Source organism: Vulpes lagopus, chromosome 21, assembly GCF_018345385.1.
Source record: "Vulpes lagopus strain Blue_001 chromosome 21, ASM1834538v1, whole genome shotgun sequence".
Taxonomy (NCBI): domain Eukaryota; kingdom Metazoa; phylum Chordata; class Mammalia; order Carnivora; family Canidae; genus Vulpes; species Vulpes lagopus.
The window spans coordinates 2,889,562-2,911,239 of record NC_054844.1 but is presented as its reverse complement, the minus strand read 5'-3'; the positions used below and the strand labels follow the sequence as shown (position 1 = coordinate 2,911,239).

General features: G+C 37.2%; 1 protein-coding gene across 11 annotated transcripts in view; it reads left to right on the top strand.

Annotated features, from left to right (window-relative positions):
• Positions 1-21,678, top strand: part of ERC1 (ELKS/RAB6-interacting/CAST family member 1) — a 549,485-nt gene that overhangs the window by 99,367 nt on the left and 428,440 nt on the right. For all 11 annotated transcript variants that reach the window (XM_041736575.1, XM_041736573.1, XM_041736571.1 and 8 more), the window contains exons 3-4: positions 3,454-3,870; positions 21,277-21,351. In XM_041736575.1, the coding sequence (XP_041592509.1) occupies positions 3,454-3,870; positions 21,277-21,351 (492 nt within the window). The remainder of the gene's footprint in view (positions 1-3,453; positions 3,871-21,276; positions 21,352-21,678) is intronic.

The window sequence follows — 21,678 nt, the reverse complement described above, 5'->3', positions numbered from 1 at the left end:
ATGTCCATTATATTTCAGTTAAAAAAATTTAACTGAATTTACAAAGGAATAGAATAAATTTCTAGTAAAGTGTTTTTACAAGTTGTCTCTCAACTACTCTAGTTTTACTTTTTTTAAAAAAATTTTTTGTTTTTTTATTAGAGAGTTAGATAGGGAAGGGCGAAGGGAGAGGAAGAGAGAGAATCCCAGGCAGGCTCCACACCCAACATAGAGCTAATTGCAGGGCTCCATCTCATTATCCTGAGATCATGACCCAAACTGAAAGTAAGAGTTAGATGCCCAACCAACTGAGTCACCCACAGGCCCTCTAGTTTTACTTTTTTTTGTTGTTTTTTAAAGATTTTATTGGCAACCCGGATGGCTCAGTGGTTGAGTGCCACCTTCAGCCTAGGGCCTGATCCTGGGGACCTGGGATCAGGATCGAGTCTCACATCAGGCTCCCCACATGGAGCCTCTTCCTCCCTCTACCCCCCGTGTGTCTCTGCCCCCACCCCCCGTGTCTCTCAGGAATAAAAATAAAATCTTTAAAAAAAAGAAAGATTTTATTTACTCCTGGGAGACACACACACACGCACAGAGAGAGAGAGAGAGAGAGAGAGACCGACCAGAACACAGGCAGAGGGAGAAGCAGTCTCCCTGTGGGGGAGCCTGATGTGAGACTCGATCCCAGATCCCAGGATCATGACCTGAGCCAAAGGCGGATGCTCAACCACTGAGCCACCCAGGCGTCCCCAGTTTTACTTTTTTTTTTTTTTTTTTTTAAATTTTTATTTATTTATGATAGTCACACACAGAGAGAGAGAGAGGCAGAGATACAGGCAGAGGGAGAAGCAGGCTCCATGCACTGGGAGCCCGACGTGGGATTCGATCCCGGGTCTCCAGGATCGCGCCCTGGGCCAAAGGCAGGCGCCAAACCGCTGCGCCACCCAGGGATCCCCCCAGTTTTACTTTTTAAAAAAAAATTATTTCTTGTGTATCTTTTCAGAAATATTTTTATTTCTTATAAGTCATTTTTTATTTATAGTAAATAGTAAATATTCCTCCCTTTTAATGTAAGTGATAGTAAATTGAACATGGTGTTCTGCACCAAAGCAGACATCTCTGAGGTCTGTTTCTTTTATTTTTTGGTAAAAAGGTTTTTTTCTTTAAATTATAAAAGGATTACATGGTTAGTTAGTATAGAAAAGTATGAAGAGAAATGTAAGAGCTATCCATACCCAGAGATAGTTATTGCTAATTGTTTATATTCTTTTACACTTTTCTCTGTATGTATATATATATACTCTTTTAAAAATTAGAATTGAGATCATCCTAAACTTGATATTGTGAAGTCTGCTTTTTTACACTTAATATATTATGACCATAGTTTTCAAGCAGTAAATATAAGTCTGCATTGTTGGTTTTTTTTTGTTTTTTTTTTTTTTTTTTTTTTTTTTAGGGTTGCATAGTATTAAACTATGTGGGCATTTCTCATTTACTCATCATCTATTTTTTTTTTTTTAATTTTTTTTTAAAAAATTTTTTATTTATTTATGATAGTCACAGAGAGAGAGAGAGAGGCAGAGACACAGGCGGAGGGAGAAGCAGGCTCCGTGCACCGGGAGCCTGATGTGGGATTCGATCCCGGGTCTCCAGGATCGCGCCCTGGGCCAAAGGCAGGTGCCAAACCGCTGCGCCACCCAGGGATCCCCACTCATCATCTATTAATATCTGTTTAGGTTTTATCTAATTTTGTCACTATGATAAACAAGAATGAGTATCTTTGTATGTACACCTTTGTACCCTTGCCAGATAATTTGAAATGTTTACTACCCTGCTATTTTGCAGTCTGCCAAATTTTTTCAATATGTGTTTTAAAATATAAACTACAAAGATTTCCACAATATTATTAACTCTGAAAAGATGGTGCAGGTATTTAAATCCTTAATTACTTTTAAATATGAGGAAATCTGAAATGCAGAAAGTGGCATTGCGTCTAACATTGCATAGCAGTTAGTGTGAGAGCTGGCACTAAAACTCATGTTTTCTGATTGTAGGTTAGTGTTTTTTCCACTGTGGCACACTGCCAGTCCTTAAATACCTTCAATACAAGGAGTGATTTTGTTGTTGCTTCTTCATTTTTAAAAATATGATTCTTGTGATACTCTTTTAGAATCCTTGTATAATGTGCTGCAGTTTTCCATTCAGATTAAAGGTTCATATACCTTCATTGGGGGGTACAGGCTAAAGATATGCCCTCCCAGACATTTTGTAGTTTATCTGCATTAACATCTTCATGTAATTGTTCATCTGTATTGTTATCTTTGTATGAAAAGCTCAGAAAAAAAAAAAAGTTCTGTAGTCTGTCCTCTTCCCCTCCCCGCCCCTTTTGAAAGATTGAAGTTATTTTCTCTGGGTAGTACTAGTTTCAGTTGGGCTGGGAGAATAGCTTTGGTTTCAGTGACAGCTCCATCATTTACTGTGTGATCTTGGGCAAGTTACTTAAATCTCTGTAAGACTAGTGTCATCATCCATAAAATCAAAATAATAGTACATGTGTCATGAAGATTAAATGAATTAACACATAAAAAGTGCTTGGCACAATTTGGCATGTAGATACTACTCATTAAATATTAGAATTATTTAATGTGTGAATTTAAGTCCTTAAAGGTCATTTTGTGTTTTGATATCCTTTGTATTTTTTGATGAAATTTTTTTGAACTTTTAATTTTTTTATTATTAATTTATTTATTTTTAAGATTTTATTTATTTATTCATGAGAGAGAGAAAGGCAGAGACACAGGCAGAGGGAGAAGCAGGCTCCATGCAGGGAGCCTGATGTGGGACTTGAACCTGGGTCTCCAGGATCACACCCTGGGTCAAAGGCAGGCGCCAAACCGTTGAGCCACCCAGGGATCCCTGATGAAACGTTTTAAAAAAATTTGAGACAAAGCGTACACAAACATGAGAGAGGGAGGGAGAGAGAGAGAGAGAGAGAGAATTTCAAGCAGACTCCTTGCTGAGTGGGTTATCTTAACTGGATCTCACAAACCTGAGATCATGACCTGAGTTGGATGGTCAATTGACTGAGCCATCCAGACACCCATTTCGATTAAACTTCTATATGATGTATTTGTATTCCTGTAGATTTCCTCTTCTTCTTTCCTCCCCTCTCCTTTAATTCTATGTAATACATTCTATTGATTTGGAATAATATATTTTGTCATGGCTTGTGCAAAACGAGAGCTGCCATACTTATTTCCTGTTGGGAGTAAACACATGTTAAGTAACTGAGATTTTATAGATTATCTCAATCATTTTTTAAGAAAATGTAAAACAGAATAATGTGAATCCTAATTTATTCAGGGTTCTGAGAGCCATGGTAGCTACTTTGTGGCTTCCCCAATCTGCTTCTTTTTTTTCTACTTGAGGAGGAAAGCTGATTTGGGTTTTTCTCTTTTGTCTTGGTTCTAGCACATGCAAATGACAATCCAGGCTCTCCAGGATGAATTGCGGATCCAGAGGGACTTGAACCAGCTCTTTCAGCAAGATAGTAGCAGTAGGACTGGTGAACCTTGTGTGACAGAGCTGACTGAGGAGAACTTTCAGAGACTACATGCTGAGCACGAGCGGCAGGCCAAAGAGCTGTTCCTCCTTCGAAAGACTTTGGAGGAAATGGAGCTGCGTATTGAGACTCAGAAGCAAACCCTAAATGCTCGGGATGAATCCATCAAGAAACTTCTGGAGATGTTGCAGAGCAAAGGGCTTTCTGCTAAGGCTACTGAAGAAGACCACGAGAGAACAAGACGACTGGCAGAGGCAGAGATGCACGTGCACCACCTAGAGAGCCTTTTGGAGCAGAAGGAAAAAGAGAACAGTATGTTGAGAGAGGTGAGTGACTGATTTTTTGGTTGTTAAGACTTACTGATTGTCTTTTTTTCCCACTGATTAGCCAGCATCTTGGCTTAGATAAATTTATATGTTCTACTGAGTTAGTGGAGAGAATTTCTTCTTTAGTATTTAAGTGCTTCACTGATTTCTATTCTGATTTGCTCTCTTGCACGAAATGGCATTGACTGGTATATATACTGGCTTACTAACTTTCTGGGTCTCCGCCAGCCCCCTATTTGGTTTCTGTATACTCACTTTGTTGCTAGAGGGGCACAGAATATTCGTTGTTACTCACTTCTTGATGTGTTCATAAAACCAGAATTTTATGAACAAAACCAGAATCAGAGTATCTATTACTTAATTTTAGAATATTTCTTTTTTTTTTTTTTAAGATTTTATTTATTTATTTATAGAGACACAGAGAGAGTATGAGAGGCAGAGAAACAGGCAGAGGGAGAAGCAGGCTCCATGCAGGGAGCCCGACATGGGACTTGATCCAGGGTATCCAGGATCATGCCCCGGGCTGCAGGCGGCGCCAAACCTCTGTGCCACCGGGGCTGCCCAATTTTAGAATATTTCTACGAGAAAGTAAGTGGTTACCTCAGTTTAGGTGTGCTTGTATAGTCCTTGACAGTAGTAATGGATGTTTGCCCTGTGGTTTCCATGGAGACTTATTTTGCTATTAAAGATATATAGTAAAAATCATTTGCTGCCACGGAGGCACAGTGAGAAAGAATGATATAGAGACACACTGCATTTCCTTTTTATAGAGGAAACTCAGACTTTAGCTGACCACTGTGACTGTTGATAATTTTTCACTTTTTTAGATAATGATTGATTTCAAGAAATTAAAAATGAAAAATTCATCTTGTATTAAAAAGTTGACAGCTGTAATTCTCTATGTGTGATCAGAGACTTCAGCCATTTGGGTAAGGAAAAAAAAAATCTCATAACGTGTTAGTACCAGACTAAATGAAATATGAGGAAAGAGATTAAAAAAATGGAACATTCCCAGAATAGCAAAATAGCAACTTAAAGAGGATATTTCTAATTTTGAAGTTCTATAACTTTTCCTTTTGTAAAAAATCTAAAATATTTCGGGGATCCCTAGGTGGCTCAGCGGTTTAGCGCCTGCCTTCGGTCCAGGGTGTGATCCTGGAGTCCCGGGATCAGGTCCCACATCGGGCTCCCTGCATGGAGCCTGCTTCTCCCTCTGCCTGTGTCTCTGCTCTCTCTCAGTCTGTGTCTCTCATGAATAAATAAATAAAATATTTTTTTAAAAATCTGAAATATTTATTAACAGTGAGGACATTTTAGTTTTGATAAAGGGGAAATTTTGAATTTTTAAAAAAAATGATTTTGTTACACAGTAAATTCACTGTAGGTTATTATAGTAAAATTAGAAAATAGATTAGTGAAAAATAAAAACCTCAGGTATCATTACCTAGTGATAACTATTGTGTGTGTATATATACATATACACACATGCATATATATATACATATACATACAATGTATATAAATGTATGTTGTATGTATATGTTGTTCATACTTATAATGCATAATATACATATGTGCAATATATATACTATATATGTATAAGTGATCATTTTTATTATGTATACATTCTATCTTTCTTTCTTTTCTTTAGAAAGAATACTAGGGGTGCCTGGGTGGCTCAGTAGACTGACTGTCTTTTTTTTTTTTTTTTAAGATTTTATTTATTTATTCATGAGAGATATACAGAAAGAGGCAGAGACACAGGCAGAGGGAGAAGCAGGCTCCCTGCATGGAGCCTGATGCAGGATTCGATCCAAGAGCCTTGGGATCACTCCCTGAGCCAAAGGCAGATGCTCAACCACTGAGCCACCCAGGTGTCCCAAGCATCTGACTCTTGTTTTTGTTTTTGTTTTTTTAATTTTTATTTATTTATGATAGTCACACAGAGAGAGAGAGAGAGAGAGAGAGAGGCAGAGACACAGGCAGAGGGAGAAGCAGGCTCCATGCACCGGGAGCCTGACGTGGGATTCGATCCTGGGTCTCCCGGATCGCGCCCTGGGCCAAAGGCAGGTGCCAAACCACTGCGCCACCCAGGGTTCCCTGACTCTTCTTTTTGGCTTAGGTCATGATCTCAGGATTGTGCGCTTGGTGGGGAGTCTGCTTGGGATTCTCTCTTTCTACCCCATCCCACCCTGCATGTGCTTGCTTGTGCTCTCTCTCTCTCTCTCAAATGAATAAGTAAATCTTAAAAAGATAGAATGCTATCCATTAGTATTGTCTGATATTACTTTCTGTGATGATGAAAATGTTTTGTATCTGTTTGTTCATTATGGTAGCCACTAGTCACATGTGCCTGTTGAGCCCTTGAAATGTGGCTACTGTGACCGAGGAGCTGAATTTTAAATTCTATTTAAATATAATTAATCAATTTTAAAGTATCTATATGCAGCTAGTGGCTACTATATTAGTGCATGTATGCATAATGCAATGTCACCCACTTTTCTTAATAATTTGTTTTGACCACCTTTCTTTTGTCAGGTACATGTAGAATTTTATAATTTCAGATGAATTTATAAAGTTCCATTATATTTATTTGAATACCTTTTAATGGTGAAAATTTAGACCATATTATATTTTTAGTAATATAAAACTATGTCACTGAATGTCATTCATCTCTGTACATTAAATTTTGTGTTTAGGATAAATTCCTAGAAATGAATTTGCTTAAAGTGTGTGTACATTTTGAAACTGAATAATCTTAACTTCCAGAGTGATTGGACCAGTTTATCTTCCCAGCAGCATAGAATGTGTTTACTTTACTTTATGGCCTGGCCATTGAACACTGTTAGAGAAATTGTAATAATCTTAGCATGCAATATGAAGTCTATGTCAGTATTGTGAATTTTGAATATTATGTTTATAGTGCTTCTGTTCTGAATATCTTGAGATATGCCCATTTATTTATTTAAAATTTTATTATATTATTTATTTTATATAAAATTTTATTTTATTTCTTTTCTTTTCTTTAAAGATTTATTTATTTAGGGACATCTGGGTAGGTCAGTGTTGAGCATCTGCTTTTGGCTCAGGGCGTGATCCCAGGATACCAGGATTGAGTCCTGTATCAGGCTCCCCACAGGGAGCATGCCTCTCTCTCTGCCTATGTCTCTGCTCTTTCTCTATGTCTCTCATGAGTAAATAAATAAAATCTTAAAAAAAGATTATTTATTTGAGAGAGCACATGAGCAGGATGGGCAGAGGGAGAGGGAGTGAGAATCTGAAGCAGTCTCTGCACTGAGTACAAGCTTCATGTGGGGCCCGATCTTATGACCCTAAGATCATAATGTAAGCTGAAACCAAGAGTCAGAGGCTTCACTGACTGAGCCATCAGGCACCGTTATTTATTTAAAATTTTAAACTGAAGTAGAGTTGACATACAATGTCATGCTATTTTCAAGTGTACAATATTGATGATTTGATAGCTCTATATATAATGAGCTATGCTCACCAACAAGTGTAGCTACCATTTGTCAACGTAGAATGCTATTACAATACTACTGACTATACTTCCTATGCTGTATCTTTTATCCTTGTGATTTATTCATTTCATAACTGGTAGCTTCTATCTTCCACTCCCTTTTACCCATTTTGCCCATCCCCCTGACCCATCTCCCCTCTTGAAACCATCAATTTGTTGTCTATATTTACAGGACTGTTTCTGCTTTTGCTTTTTCATTTATTTTGTTTTTTATTTTTTTTTTAATTTTTATTTATTTATGATAGTCACACAGAGAGAGAGAGAGAGAGGCAGAGATACAGGCAGAGGGAGAAGCAGGCTCCATGCACCGGGAGCCTGACGTGGGATTCGATCCCGGGTCTCCAGGATCGCGCCCTGGGCCAAAGGCAGGCGCCAAACCGCTGCGCCACCCAGGGATCCCTATTTTGTTTTTTAGATTCCACAGATAAGTAAGATCATATGGCATTTGTCTCACTTTATCTCACTTAGCATAATACCCTCAAGGTCTAACCATGTTGTCATAAGTGGCGAGATCACATTCTTTTTTATTGTATTTAATTTTGAGTTTTGGAGTTAATAGGTGGTGAATAGTTAAGGATTGTAAAAAGCTACATTGGTATTCTGGCAGAGAACAATCAGATACGATGAATTTGAAAAACTAGTGGGAAAGAAAAATGAATTTAAGACCAATTTTCAAATAACAAGCTCTACAAATATTAAGTCCTGCTTATGTATGTAATGTAGAAAGAAATATAGGCCTTGTCAGTCATACCAACACACAGTTCCAGTTGCCATTAGTAACAGCATCATTTTATAGGATAAACAGTCATGTGAGTTAAAATTATTTAAGAGCAAGTGGAAATGATTGCTTCAGAAACAAATGTTATTCTTTTTCTTAAAGATTTATTTACTTATTTTAGAGAAAGAGAGCATGAGTGGGGGAGGCAGAACGAGAAGTAAAGAGAGGGAAAAAAGCAGACTCCCTACTGAGCACGAGGCCCTAAGCAGGGCTTGATCTCACAACCCTGAGATCATGACCTGAGCAAAATCAAGAATCAGATACTTAACTGGCTGAGCCTCCCAGGTACCCCTGGAACCACATGTCAAAAAAAAAAAAAAAGAAAAAGAAAAAGAAAAAAGAAAAATGTTTAGCATTCTTGTTTTCTTTTCTGTTTCACCTATTTACCTTCAAGACTTAGATCAGGGATCCCTGGGTGGCGCAGCGGTTTGGCGCCTGCCTTTGGCCCAGGGCGCGATCCTGGAGACCCGAGATCGAATCCCACGTCAGGCTCCCGGTGCATGGAGCCTGCTTCTCCCTCTGCCTGTGTCTCTGCCTCTCTCCCTCTCTCTCTGTATGACTATCATAAATAAAGAAAAATTAAAAAAAAAAAAAAAGACTTAGATCAAATTTCAGTTTTTCTGTAAAGTTTTACTTGTGCAGCTCTATACATATATGTAGATGAACCAAACATAATGTATTTATATTTACATGTATGCTTCTTCCTCATTCACTTAATCTTTTACATCAAAGATAAATTTTTAAAAAGATTTTATTTTTATTTTTTGGGAGGAGAGTGTGTGAGTTTGGGGGGTTTAGGATAGGTGAAGTGGCAGAGAGAACCTTAAGCATGGAGCCTGATGTGGGGCTTAATCTCAGGGCCTTGAGATCATGACCTGAGCCAAAATCCAGTCAGACACTTAACTGACTGAACCATTCAGGCATCCCCCTGGTGTGACCACTAGGTAATAAAACCTGATGAAGGTTTCAAAACAAATTAAATCCTAAAGCTAGTTTTGCTTATGAGTTCAGTTATATGTATTATAAATAAAATATTAGCAGATAGAGTCAGCATTATGATAAAATGATAAGACTCCAATCAAAAGGAGTTTATTCCTGGAATACCAGAATGCCTCAATATATCATACACAGTTATAATTTGTATTAGGTAAAAGGAATAGTGAACCTTGTGGTATTTGATGGCTGTTTCAAGGGTATTAGATAAAATGTTGCAGACAAAAAAAAATGTTGCTGACATTTTCATTTTCTTTGAAAATAAAATGAACTAAAAATAATTGAATGTTACTTTTATGATAAGATTTAAATAAATAATAACATACTAAAGATATCTTATAAACATATTTCAAACTAACAGCCAGCATCAAGCTTACTGTGACATACTGGACATACTTCATACCCATTGAAGTTAGAGATCAAAGATGACTGTGTTCATTAGTGTTTAACATTATTTTGGAAGTATTAGGTCATGAAATTAGATAAGGAAATGGAAAACATAATATCAGTAATGGTAATGGAGAGGCTGGGCTAAGTTTTCATTATAGTATAGATAGAAATATTAATATAAAGATGTCACTTTACCCTAAATCTGTAAATTTAACATAATCACAGTTGGGAATTATTTTGAAACCTGTCCTAATGATACTGTTGTTTATTTGCAAGAACAGTGTAGGAACACTTGCTTAAACAGATCATGATGCACATATTTTAAACCCGATGTTATTAAAATGTGTGTGGCACTGGCAAAGCAATAGATACCTAGATCAATGAAATAGAATGGAATCCAGAAGTAATGCAGTTTTCAGTATATGATGGATGTTTTGAAATAGCGGCCATCCATTTGGAAAATAGTTATTACGTCGTACATTCAAATTAAATTTTAGATGAAGTAGAAAAAAAAACTTAAAAAAAATAAAAATAAAATAAAAAGAAAATATAGGTCAAAAGCTTTTTCTTTTTTAAAGATTTTATTATTTACTCATGAGAGATGCAGAGGGAGAGGCTGAGACATAGGCAGAGAGAGAGAGAAGTGGGCTCCATGCAGGGAGCCCGATGTGGGACTTGATCCACGGACTCTGGGATCACACCCTGGGCTGAAGGTAGGTAGGTGCTCAACCACTGAGCCACCCAGGCATCCCTAAGTCAAAAGCTTTTAATATAATCTTGAGATAGGAAAGAATCTTTCATTGCCATAGTAAGAAATCTTAAAGAATTAAATTTGTGTATGTTAGAAAATACAGTTAACAAAAGTTAAAATGATAATTTGGGGTAAAGCTTGGCTAAACTAATACATAAAGATTGTTTCTAAAGATTGTTTCTAAAACAGTAAGAGGCCAGAGGCACTTGGTATCATGTTTCCTTTCTCATTATTCAACAAATATCTATTGAGCTTCTGATAGGTGTTTGATCTAGGGATAAGCATGGGGTATGCATTTTTCATGTCAGCACACATGGACTCTGCCTTCTTAGAATTTAAAAATCTGGTGGGAGACAGTTAACTGATAATTATGAGATGAACTACATGATTGGGTGGAGTCTAATTATGTTTGGGGGAGGACATTTCTGTAAATAGAATAAGCATTTTGAGGTGGTGCTCCATAAGGGAGACCTGAAGAAAGACAAGGAGAAACTCTTGCTGAGCATTTGGATAAAATCATTTCATGAAGAAGGGTTAACAGTTTCAGAAGGTCTGATAGGAAGGAATTTTGAGGGCACAACAAGATGGCTGGAGGGCAAAAGCAAATTGTATAAGGTGAAGGCTGGCATCAGATGACAGGTTGAAGAGGTAGCCAGGGCCAAGTACATTCCTTTGATTCATCAATGTTTACTGGGCACTAACCAGGTGCAGAGCAGTAGGGAAATAGTGAAGGAAACCTGCCCTCTAGGAGGCAAGCACTTGCCTTCATGATCCTTGCAAGTAAATGCATCTGTTATACTCAAAGTGCAAGAAGAATCCATTCCGGTGTTTAATCAGGGGAATATTAAGATCTAGTTTGCCTTTTATAGTTTACTCTGGTTGTGTTGAGAATGAGTGGGGGAGGGAGAGTCAAATGTGAATAGGATAGTCTAATACAAACTTAACAGCTCTCATCTAGGTTAGGTGAGTGGTGACTTGAAATGACCATTGCACATTATATCAAGAAAGTCAAAAAGAATTGTGAGCTGGCAACACCAGGATGTCCATAGGTTTTGTTATTTATTGGACTTATTGTCCATCTTTTAAAAAAATCAGTATTTCTTCAATTCTAAGACTCACTGTTTTTCTTATTTAAATAATACGGAATTGAGTTACATCTTACCCTTGATGGCATCTCACAGTCTGTCAGTGAGGCAGTAGTTGTGCTGAATTTGTTTGTACTTTCACAGACAGTACCTGTTCCTTTTGTTACCACTTTAGTTGAGGGTGTGAACATTGTTGGTATTTCTCATGTTAACTTTAATTGTTGGTCAACATGTCATCAGTAATATGCGGTGAATTGGCATTGAAACCAAGGTTACTGGCATGGAGAAAGTTATAAAAACAGTTCAAAATGATATATAATTAAACTGTAGTTAAATAAGTAGAAGAGAATTCACAGTCAGTATAAAATAAAAATTTTGAATGATAAAGCTTTGTGTCATGATTTATTTGGAGGTATTTTTTCCCTTTCTTTCCATTACATAAAACAGTGGTATCTACTACAATGGCATCTTAGATTTGATGAAATACTGTAACATTATAATGGCATTCATATCTGATAGCTTTTGTGATTAGATTTCCATTTTGTTTATGAAAATGGTTCTGTAGATAACAGATAATAATTTCCCCAAATAAAAGCCAAAGAAGAAAAAAATAAGTTTAAGCATCGTATTTTATTTGTACTGAAATTACATTTTTATGGGACTACTGATTGTTAGATTTTATATTATTTACTGTAATACTTTTCCTTTGGTTGATAGAAGCGTGAAGACATTTATTGGACAAATATTGAACCATAGTCAGGACTTGTCTTGGCCAGTTCTTGGGGCTTTAGCATACAGAGTTTTAACAAGCTTTATAGGCAATTCTGTTATACACCAAAATTTGAGACCCGAGTTTGGGTTCTCAGTCTATTGGCAGAACATACCAAGTTGGCTATGGAATTTTCTGCATCTGCATTCCATGTACATACCCAACAGGCCAAATAAATAATATATTTGATGCCTATATATGCTCTGAACTTTAAAAATGTAGATGTGGTAAATAAAGTATAAATTTGTTTTAAAACATTATATTCATGCTAGTTTTTGTCTCTGTAATATTTCAATCAACAAACCTTGTTAAGCATAACTGCTATGATGTTGGAGTTTACAGGAATCTTTGAAGTTGAAAGCACTAATATTTGACAAGGTTCTATGCTAGGAATTCTGAATCTAACTAGTATATCTGAGGAATACCTATTGTTATCATTGGCAGTTGTGTAAAGTGTAAGAGAAGATAGATAAAAGAGAGAAGAGAAAAAAGAGAAACAGCAGACAAAGCATAGGAAGAATTAAAAAAAAGAGGGGATCCGAAGTTTGTTGCCCTGAAAGTGATTTTGGAAAATATAGATAGTTACATACCTTTTTTCAGGTTATTCTTCCCTCTTTCTTTGTGTCATTTGTGCCCATTTCCATTTTGACAAGAAAATCACATTTTCTAGAGTAATGCCATTAGAGATGGTAAAGGGTTAAAGTATAATGGTGTCTGACAGACACAACAGCGAGGATTCTTTCTGCTTATTCTCCTCCTCATTTTTATTCCTGTCTCCTCTGTGTTTTGAGTACAGTAAACCCAGAACTTGTGGGGAGGATTGAATCTGTGAAGGAGTGTCACAATCTGGAGCTTCTACCCTTGAGCCAAGAGTGCTGGAGGCTAAAACCTAAAACTTGAAAAACAATTTTTTTCAGACATAAATACTACTATTCAGTCACAAATTCCCCTTTCTCTCTGTTGTGTAAGTAAAAGTTGACTGACTTTTTAAAAGAAATTACTAAAGAGAGAAAAATATGAAAATTCCTAACTTGTCTTCTAACTCTAGATTAGTCATTACTCTTTGGTAAAATAATGAGAAAATGAACGTATTTTCTGTTGGACAGTTTAACAAGATCCAGATAATTCTACCTGTACTCTTATTGTTTCTGAAAGAAAAATTTCAGGCCAAAGGAGTGAAGTAGAACAAACAAATAGAATATTCTAGTTGTTATTTTTATGTGAATAGTACATTCATTTCTATTTTCAGTCTCCTCTCTTTATTAATAGTGCAAGAATCAGAGACTTGATGTACTCAGTGGGAAAGGGAGCTTGTCATCTCACCAACTGCCAGGTGTGTTCATAATGAGTTTTAAGGTGCAGGCCTCTGAATGGAAATTTGTTACAAGTGATATGATTTACAGATGTCTTACCAGGAAAACTTTATGCCTGTGAATGGTTTAAAATGCATCCTAGTTCCTGCTTAGCAAAGGAGGATTTTTTTTGTTCAAATGGATTTGTTTTCTTTATGTTTTACTTACATGCTTGCTAGGATTCAAAATGAAATTATTATTGTTTAACCATAACACATCTGCAAATCTATCTTATTTGGAGTTAGGTAATGGGAAAGAAGTCAGATAAAATTACCTCACTACCTGAATTGTGAGGTATTTCAAAGAAATGCAGTTTTAATATTTTCAAGTTGATACAGAAATACCAAATGAGGGACACCTGGGTGGCTGGCTCAGTTGAGCATCTTCCTTTGGCTCAGGTCATGATCCTGAGGTCCTGAGATCGAGTCCCACATCGGGCTCCCCCGCAGGGAGCTGCTTCTCTCTCTGCCTGTGTCTCTGCCTCTCTGTCTCTGTGTCTCTCATGAATAAATAAAATCTTTAAAAAATTTAAAAAGAAAGAAATAGCAAATGAAAAATGTATAGGTATAGAATTTTATTAATAGATGAAGATTATTTGCAATTAGAGGGATTCATTTTATTTTTGCTTATACTTTTTAAAGTTTTACACTCATTTTACTGAATAAATGTTATTAAATATCTGCTGTGTGCCCAATTGATCTCTTGCTTACAATATGGAGAATAGATTAAATGTGGACAAATTAGAGGCTCAGAAGAAAATGATGAGTTTGTTGTTTTAATATAAGTGAGAGATTATTATGGCCTGAACTAATGTGTTGAGATTTTCTTCTGGATTAGTGTGTTCTAGATTTTACTCTCTTTTTTTTTTTTTTTTTTTTAGATTTTACTCTCTTAATGAAGGTTTTGCCTTGTGAAATTGTGGATTAACTTGATCTTTAGAAGACCGGCTTGTAAATGCGATTAGGGTTGATGTAGATAGTCTTTCCTCTTTCAGGAATAAATTAGTTAACTTTTAAGACTTGGCTTGTCTGGTTCCTCTGATGTTCTCCTTATTTTGGCTATTTGGAACTAGAATTTTTCCCAGGCCCATGTGAATTCAGGTAGTTGCTCAACTCATAGCTCTCTGGTAGTTCTGTTGTTGGTAATTGTTCTTTGTCTGACATTGTGGAATCTTGCCCTGTGCGCACACACTTAGTGTTTGGCCAGAGACTCAAAGGGACCCCTGTCAGATTAGACACTGTTGCTTTTATGGCTGGCTTCCTTCTCTGTGATAGTCTGCTTTGCACGTTTCCACTGTCTCAGGAGTCTTATCCATTGATCTGTCTTCTGAGATTTGTAGGACTGCTGTTTTCTGTTTGGGCTTCCTCTCCTTGCATCATAGATGGGATAGCAAGTCTGAACCATCAGTGTTTTTTTCCCTTCTTTCAAGTACCATAGATCTATGTGCTTGTTTTCCAGTGTCTGAAAAGTTATTTCATGCATTTTACCTAATTTTAAAATAGTTTACAACAGGAGGGCCAGTTTTCTATCCATTATGGTCAGAACATGTTGCTTTGGTAGAGAGTGAGAAGTGAATGGGAAATTCCATGAAGGATTCAAAGCAGACTAAACTGTTATATGATTTGTTGATGCTTTATGAAGATTACCCTGGTGCTGTCTTGAGAATGGACAGAGGAAGTGGAAGGAAACTAGGGGCAGTTGTAGTAATCCAGGGTTAAACTGAACTGGAAATGGAATGAAGTGGAAGAATTCAAGACATATTTTGAAGCTAGAACAATAACTGCACGCAGTTTGAATCGGTTGTGGGAAATAAAGATCTGGGAAAAATGAGACATTGGTGTTTGGCTTGAGCCACTGGGAAGGTAGTGCCGTTTAATGAGATGTAGAAGACTCCTTTCTCATCACACTCATCAGATCAGGGGCTCTATTAAAGAAAAGAAAAATTAAGAGATTTGTTATGGACAGTATATAGGTTAAATTACCTGTTAGACATCTAAACAGAGATGTCAAATGGGCAGTTGGATAAATGAGTCTGAAATCAGAGCAGAGGGCCTAGGAATTCACTAGTATTTCAGTTGAATTTTAAGCAATGTTATGGAATAGAGAGTTTAGCAGGAAAAGAGAAGAGGGTTTAGGACTTGTCACCTGGTCATTATAGTATTTAGGGGTCTAATTTAGAAGGAAGAAACTGCAAAAGAAACAGAAGGAGCACTTGGAGAGAAAGAAGAAGAGAGTGTAGTCTCATAATAAGTCAAGAGAAAATACGTGTATAGGAGGGAGTGACCCACTGCTTTGAAGGCCTCTGAGAGTTTTAGGAAGATGAGGACAGAAAGGTGTCCACTAGATTTGGCACCCTGGAATTCACTGGTAATGTGGCTGAATTGCTTGAATGGAGAAGTAGAGAAAGAATTAAAATAAATTAAAGCAATAGTCTTCCAGTGTGTTACTAGGGAGGTTGATTTTGGGATCCTGTTGCTATAATCCAGACAGATGATGGTTCCAGAACTTCTTTGTTTTTTTTTAAAGATTATTTATTTATAATGAAATATGAATGACAGAGGGAGTGGGACAGAAATATAGGCAGAAGGAGAAGCAGGCTCCCTGCTCCCTGCAGGGACTCGATCCCAGGACCCCGTGATCATTACCTGAGCTGAGGGCAGACACTCAACTACTGAGCTATCCAGCTGTCCCAGTCCCAGAATTTCTAGGAGGGTTAGAAATGCTGGGTACAGAAGTTATATAGCCAAAAACAGTCTCAAATCCATCATGTTCCTTTATTGGTTTAGTGTAGACAGTGCTTTTCTTGGTACAGGGTACAAACACAGCACCAAGACATCACTGTTTGGCTGACATCACTGACACTGCTCACTACCCTTGGAACCTCTGCCATTCCTGAGACTGGGAGCTTGAGGTAACTGCTGCCTCTGCCACTCATTGTCAGACTTGTCTCTATTCAGGTCCCTGATTCTTCTGTTAAAAGGTTCTGAATCAAAGTGATATATGTGTCTGACTGGGGAGATTAGGTCTTGTGTTTGGATTTTAACTGCCAGAAAGGCTGAGGAAAAAGTATGTGACATCCTTAGTTTCTCTTGTGGAAGGAAGACTGTCTTAAAATGTGGAATCTGGGGATCCCTGGGTGGCGCAGCGGTTTAGCGCCTGCCTTTGGCCCAGGGCGCGATCCTGGAGACCCAGGATCGAATCCCATGTCGGGCTCCCGGTGCATGGAGCCTGCTTCTCCCTCTGCCTATGTCTCTGCCTCTCTCTCTCTCTCTGTGTGACTGTGATAAATAAATAAAAATTAAAAAAAATAAAATATGGAATCCCCAAACATAGAAGGGAGATTAGATACCATGGCAAGAAAGAGTAATAGATGTCCACTACAAGGCTAGAGAAATAGATTTTGCAGGTTATTGATGGAAATGTAATATGTAATATAGTTGACTTTTGGATAATGACGGGGTTGGAAGCTGACCCCTGTTTAGTTGAAAATCTGTATAGAGTGTCTGACTCTTCCAGAACTTAACTACTGATAACCTACTGTTGACTGCAAGCCTTACTGATAACATAAATGGTTGATTTACATGTAGTTTGTATGTCATATGTATTATTTACCATATTCTTTAAGTGAGCTAGAGAAAAGCAAATGTTATTTAAAAATCATAAGAGAAAACGCATTTATAGTACCGTACTATATTTATTGAAAAAATAATACATGTAGGGGTGCCTGGGTGGCTCAGTCGGTTAAGTGTCTGCCTTCCAGCTTAGGTCATGGTCCTGAGGTCCTGGGATGGAGCCCCAGGTGGGCTCCCCACTCAGCCAGGAGTCTGCTTCTCCCTCTCCCTCCGCCCCTCCCCCTGCTCATGTTTTCTCTCTCTCTCTCTCTCTAATAAATAAAAATTATAAAATCTTAAAAAAAAAAGAATAATACTTGTATAAGTGGACCAGCACAGTTCAAACCCATGTTGTTCAAGGGTCAACTGTAGTTGAATTTGTGGGATTTGGGAGAAGGGCTACCCTGTATTGTTGGTGTGCCTGTTGTTCAGCCAAACAAGAGCTTCTGCTGATGGAGCAAGTGGGGCCTAAAACTCAACCAGTGTTTCATGCTGAGGTTGCTTCTACTCTACAGGGGTTGTGTTTTTTTTTCTAATTCCTAGTAAGTTTCTATGTGGGCTAGTGGAGTCCCTGGATTGGGGATATAGAACTGAGAAGAGTTCTAAGGATTGAATTTAGAAAATGTCTGTCTGTGGTTATGATAGGGGAAAGGACAGAGAACAAGTCTTTAGAGCTAGGATAATTCTTTAATGGAAGGCAGTTGAAAATTTTAAAGATGTTCCTCCCTTAACTGTCTCTCTCATTAAAAAAAAAAATAGAAAAGAAAACTATTAAATGAGTTCAGAAAGGATGTGGACTGACAACAGCTATAAGATTTAGAAACAAGAAGACCTTTCTTTATTTGGTATAGTAGAGAGAGTGGTCCAATAGAGAGGTGAAGATTAACACTAGCTGACAATTTATTCATTTTTTCAGTCTTTCCTTCATCCAACAAAAGAGGAATAGATATGGAGGAGAGATAATTTTTAATGATTACTTACATGTCTCACAGTGTTTAAGGAATACAAAGGACAGTTTTGCCCTGAAGGAGTTTACAGTCTGGTATATTAGAGAAGATTATTCCAAATATAATGTAGTAAGTGTTAGAGGAAGATTATCTAGAAGTAAGAGGAGGTGTATGTAACTCAGCACAGGGATAGAAAGGGGTTCATAGGTTCCCTTAAGTCTTGAAAGTTTGGTAGCCATTTGCTTTCATTCACTCATCATTCATGTATAGGTTAGAAGGTACATGCTATGAATAGGAAAAACAGTAAGGTAAAGGGGAAGGGACATGTGGATTCTTTTTTGTCAGTTTTAAGTTTTAAAATAAGATATGCTGTGCTACATTAAACATTAATTTTTTAATGAAAAATTTCAAACCTATAATTATCACTCAGATACACCAATTACCAAAATTTTGCCACACTTTGTTTCCGTGTCCTATTTTTTGCCCTTTCCTTCTTTTTTACCAAAGATTTTATTTTTATTTTTATTTTTTTAAATATTTTTATTTCCAGAATGGCTGCAACAGCTGCCTTCCCACCAATAGAAGGTCCCATTTCTCTGCATCTTCACCAGCATCTGTTGTTTCCTGAGGTGTTGATCTTAGCTATTCTGACTAGTGTGAGTTGGTAACTCCTCATGGGTTTGAATTGTATTTCCCTGATCCCAAGTGATGTTGATCATCTTTTCATGTATTGCTGGGCATTTGTTTGTCTTCTTTGGAGAAATGTCTTTTCTTTTTTTTCTTTTTTTTTTAAGTTATTTTTTTTTAAATAATAAATTTATTTTTTATTGGTGTTCAATTTGCCAACATACAGAATAACACCCAGTGCTCATCCCGTCAAGTGCCCCCCTCAGTGCCCGTCACCATTCACCCCGACCGCCGGCCCTCCTCCCCTTCCATCATCACCCTCACCAAAGATTTTAAAACAAATTCCTGACATGATGTAACTTACCTCTCTGTAGACTTTGGTATGCACCGCCAAAACATTTGGACTTTTTTTTTTTTTTTTTTGTATAACCACAATATGATTATCACAACTCATAAACCTAATAATCTAGAAGAGACATTTGAGTCAAGATTTGAATGAAGGAGAGAAAGTCCTCTCCGTGAGTTGATTGATGAAAAAGAGTTTAGGTAATGGAAACATCTGGTGTAAAGTCCTAAGGAATGGGAGAATGCCTAGCATATTTGAGGAACAGCAGGGAGTCCAGTGTAGTTAAAGCATGGTGACTGAGGGAAGAGTGATAAAACATGAGGTCTTGTAGACTACTGAGCGACTTTGGCTTGCTTTGAGTCACATAGGGAACCATGATAAGAGTTTTGAGCAGAAGAGTGACAAGATTAAATTCATACTCTAAAAGGTCACTCTGAGTGCTCTGTTGAGAATAGACTGTAGGGGAGCAACATAAAAAGTGAGGAACCTAGTTAGGAGCTTGTTTTTAGATTTAAAAGAGATATATATCTATATCTATATAGATATAGAGATATATGTGTATATATATCTACATATATATATAGGCACACACACGTATATATTAAGATTTATTTATTTGGGAGAGAGGGAGGGGGAGAGAAAATATGGGGGGATGGGCAGAGAGAGAGGGAGAGAGAGTCTCAAGTAGACCTGGTGCAGGGCTGGATCTCAGGACCTTGAGATCACACTCTGAGCAGAAAACCAAGAGTCGAATGCTTAACCAACTGCGTCACCCAGCCACCCCTAAAAGACACATTTTTGTTAGTGGCTCCCTCCAAATGGTAACAGTGTTTGCGTTTTGGATATATTTTGAAGGTTGAGTTAACTGGATTTCCTGATTGACTGTGGCTTGAAAGAGAAAGGAAGGCATTAAGAATTAGGTTTTTCACCTGAGTAACTGGAAGGATGGAGCAGGTTTTAGAGTACCACCAAGAATTTAATTTACTCTTGGGCATGAAGAGTTTGAGATATTTATTAAACATACAGATGGGATACCTTGTTTGAATATTTAAGGCTAGAGTCAGGGAGAAAAGTAGCAGAAAGGGTGGTATGTATTAATAGTGGTTTGCACTATAGTTTCAGCAACCAGCTGGTAAATGTGGATGTTCAGAAGTTACTGGTTTTTAAACTGTTGACTGTTTATAATTTAGAACTTTTGTCAGTTCAGGACAGTTCTTCCAGGAAGAGGTAATTTGGTGAATTGTGCAGTTCTATTTTCTGTTTCTCTTAAACCATTCTTCCTGGTCAGGCAGGAATGAATAAATTAGGTGAAAGGTATAATTAAAGTATTATACCTTCCTTTTCTTATGGTTAAGTATGGTTCAGATGGAAAGTATTCAACTGCGTATTCTCTGGGATCACTAGAAAGCTGTGCCAGGGTACTTTGGAAATGTTGACTGATTAAGTCAGAGACATTCACAAAATCTGACAGGAAATATCCTGAGGTGGACTGATAACCTTACTGTGACCCTCGAAGACCCTAATTGTGATATTACTACCATTGCTTCCTTTCTTCTTGATTCTGAACTCACTAAAATTGAGATTAAAAAGAATAGCTGTGCTTTTCTGACATTTTATAAACATGAACTATGAGGAAACTTGCCCAACAACCTTATTTTCTTTTGTCTTTCTACTTGTCACCCCACTGGAGAGAGATTTTCATTATAGGTAGCCAGGTTGTTACTCCAGGGTAGATGTTAGAGAAAGGATGTGGGTAACACAAATGCTTTTAGTAGCTTTGTGCAGTGCGGGCTGATTGTGACTGCTTTTATTTCTCCTTTTAAAAAGGGAATATTTCTAGTCTACCGTTTGGATCTTGGAGTTCTGATTTATATGTCTTAGGATCATGTGGAAAATTGACAGACCAATCTGGGTTTGTGCTGTAGTTTCCATCTGTCGTACTGATTTTATCTGTTTGACTAATTTTAAATATCTAGGTGTTCATAGACAGGGACTCTATCCCTGTGTGCTTGACCCTTAGAGTTCCTTAGCCTGGATGCAGTCTGTGGGTTCTCTGATCCACTAGGAAGGTCTGGTACACAGGGATCAGTCTTACAAGGATGGTATAATATCTTTTTTACACAATTACTCTCTCTCCCCATCTTTCTCTAACCTCTATTTAAGACAAAAGAAGAGCGAAAATGAAGACACTTACTCTCTCTTTTGCTTCTCTTGTATAGGAGATGCACCGGAGATTTGAGAATGCTCCTGATTCCGCCAAAACAAAAGCTCTGCAAACTGTTATTGAAATGAAGGTACGTAAGAATCTATGAAAAAATCTTCTGAGTCAGTTTTAAGTGATTTTTAAACTTTTAAATGATTACACACTTCCGTGTGTATTTTAGAAAGTGGTATGTGATAATATTTCACTTACTTTGTAGATTGAGAAGAAATAGTAAGACAATGAAAATGACACTGTAAAAGAACTTCAGTTTTATTCCCTTTTAGTTATAGATCATAACTCAAATGGGACCAAAAAGACTTGTCCAGAATTTCTTTAAATCAGCTCTGCTTAAACCTTTTGATCTCAGGACTCTTCTATTCTCTTTTTTTCTTTTTCTTTTTAAAATATTTTATTTATT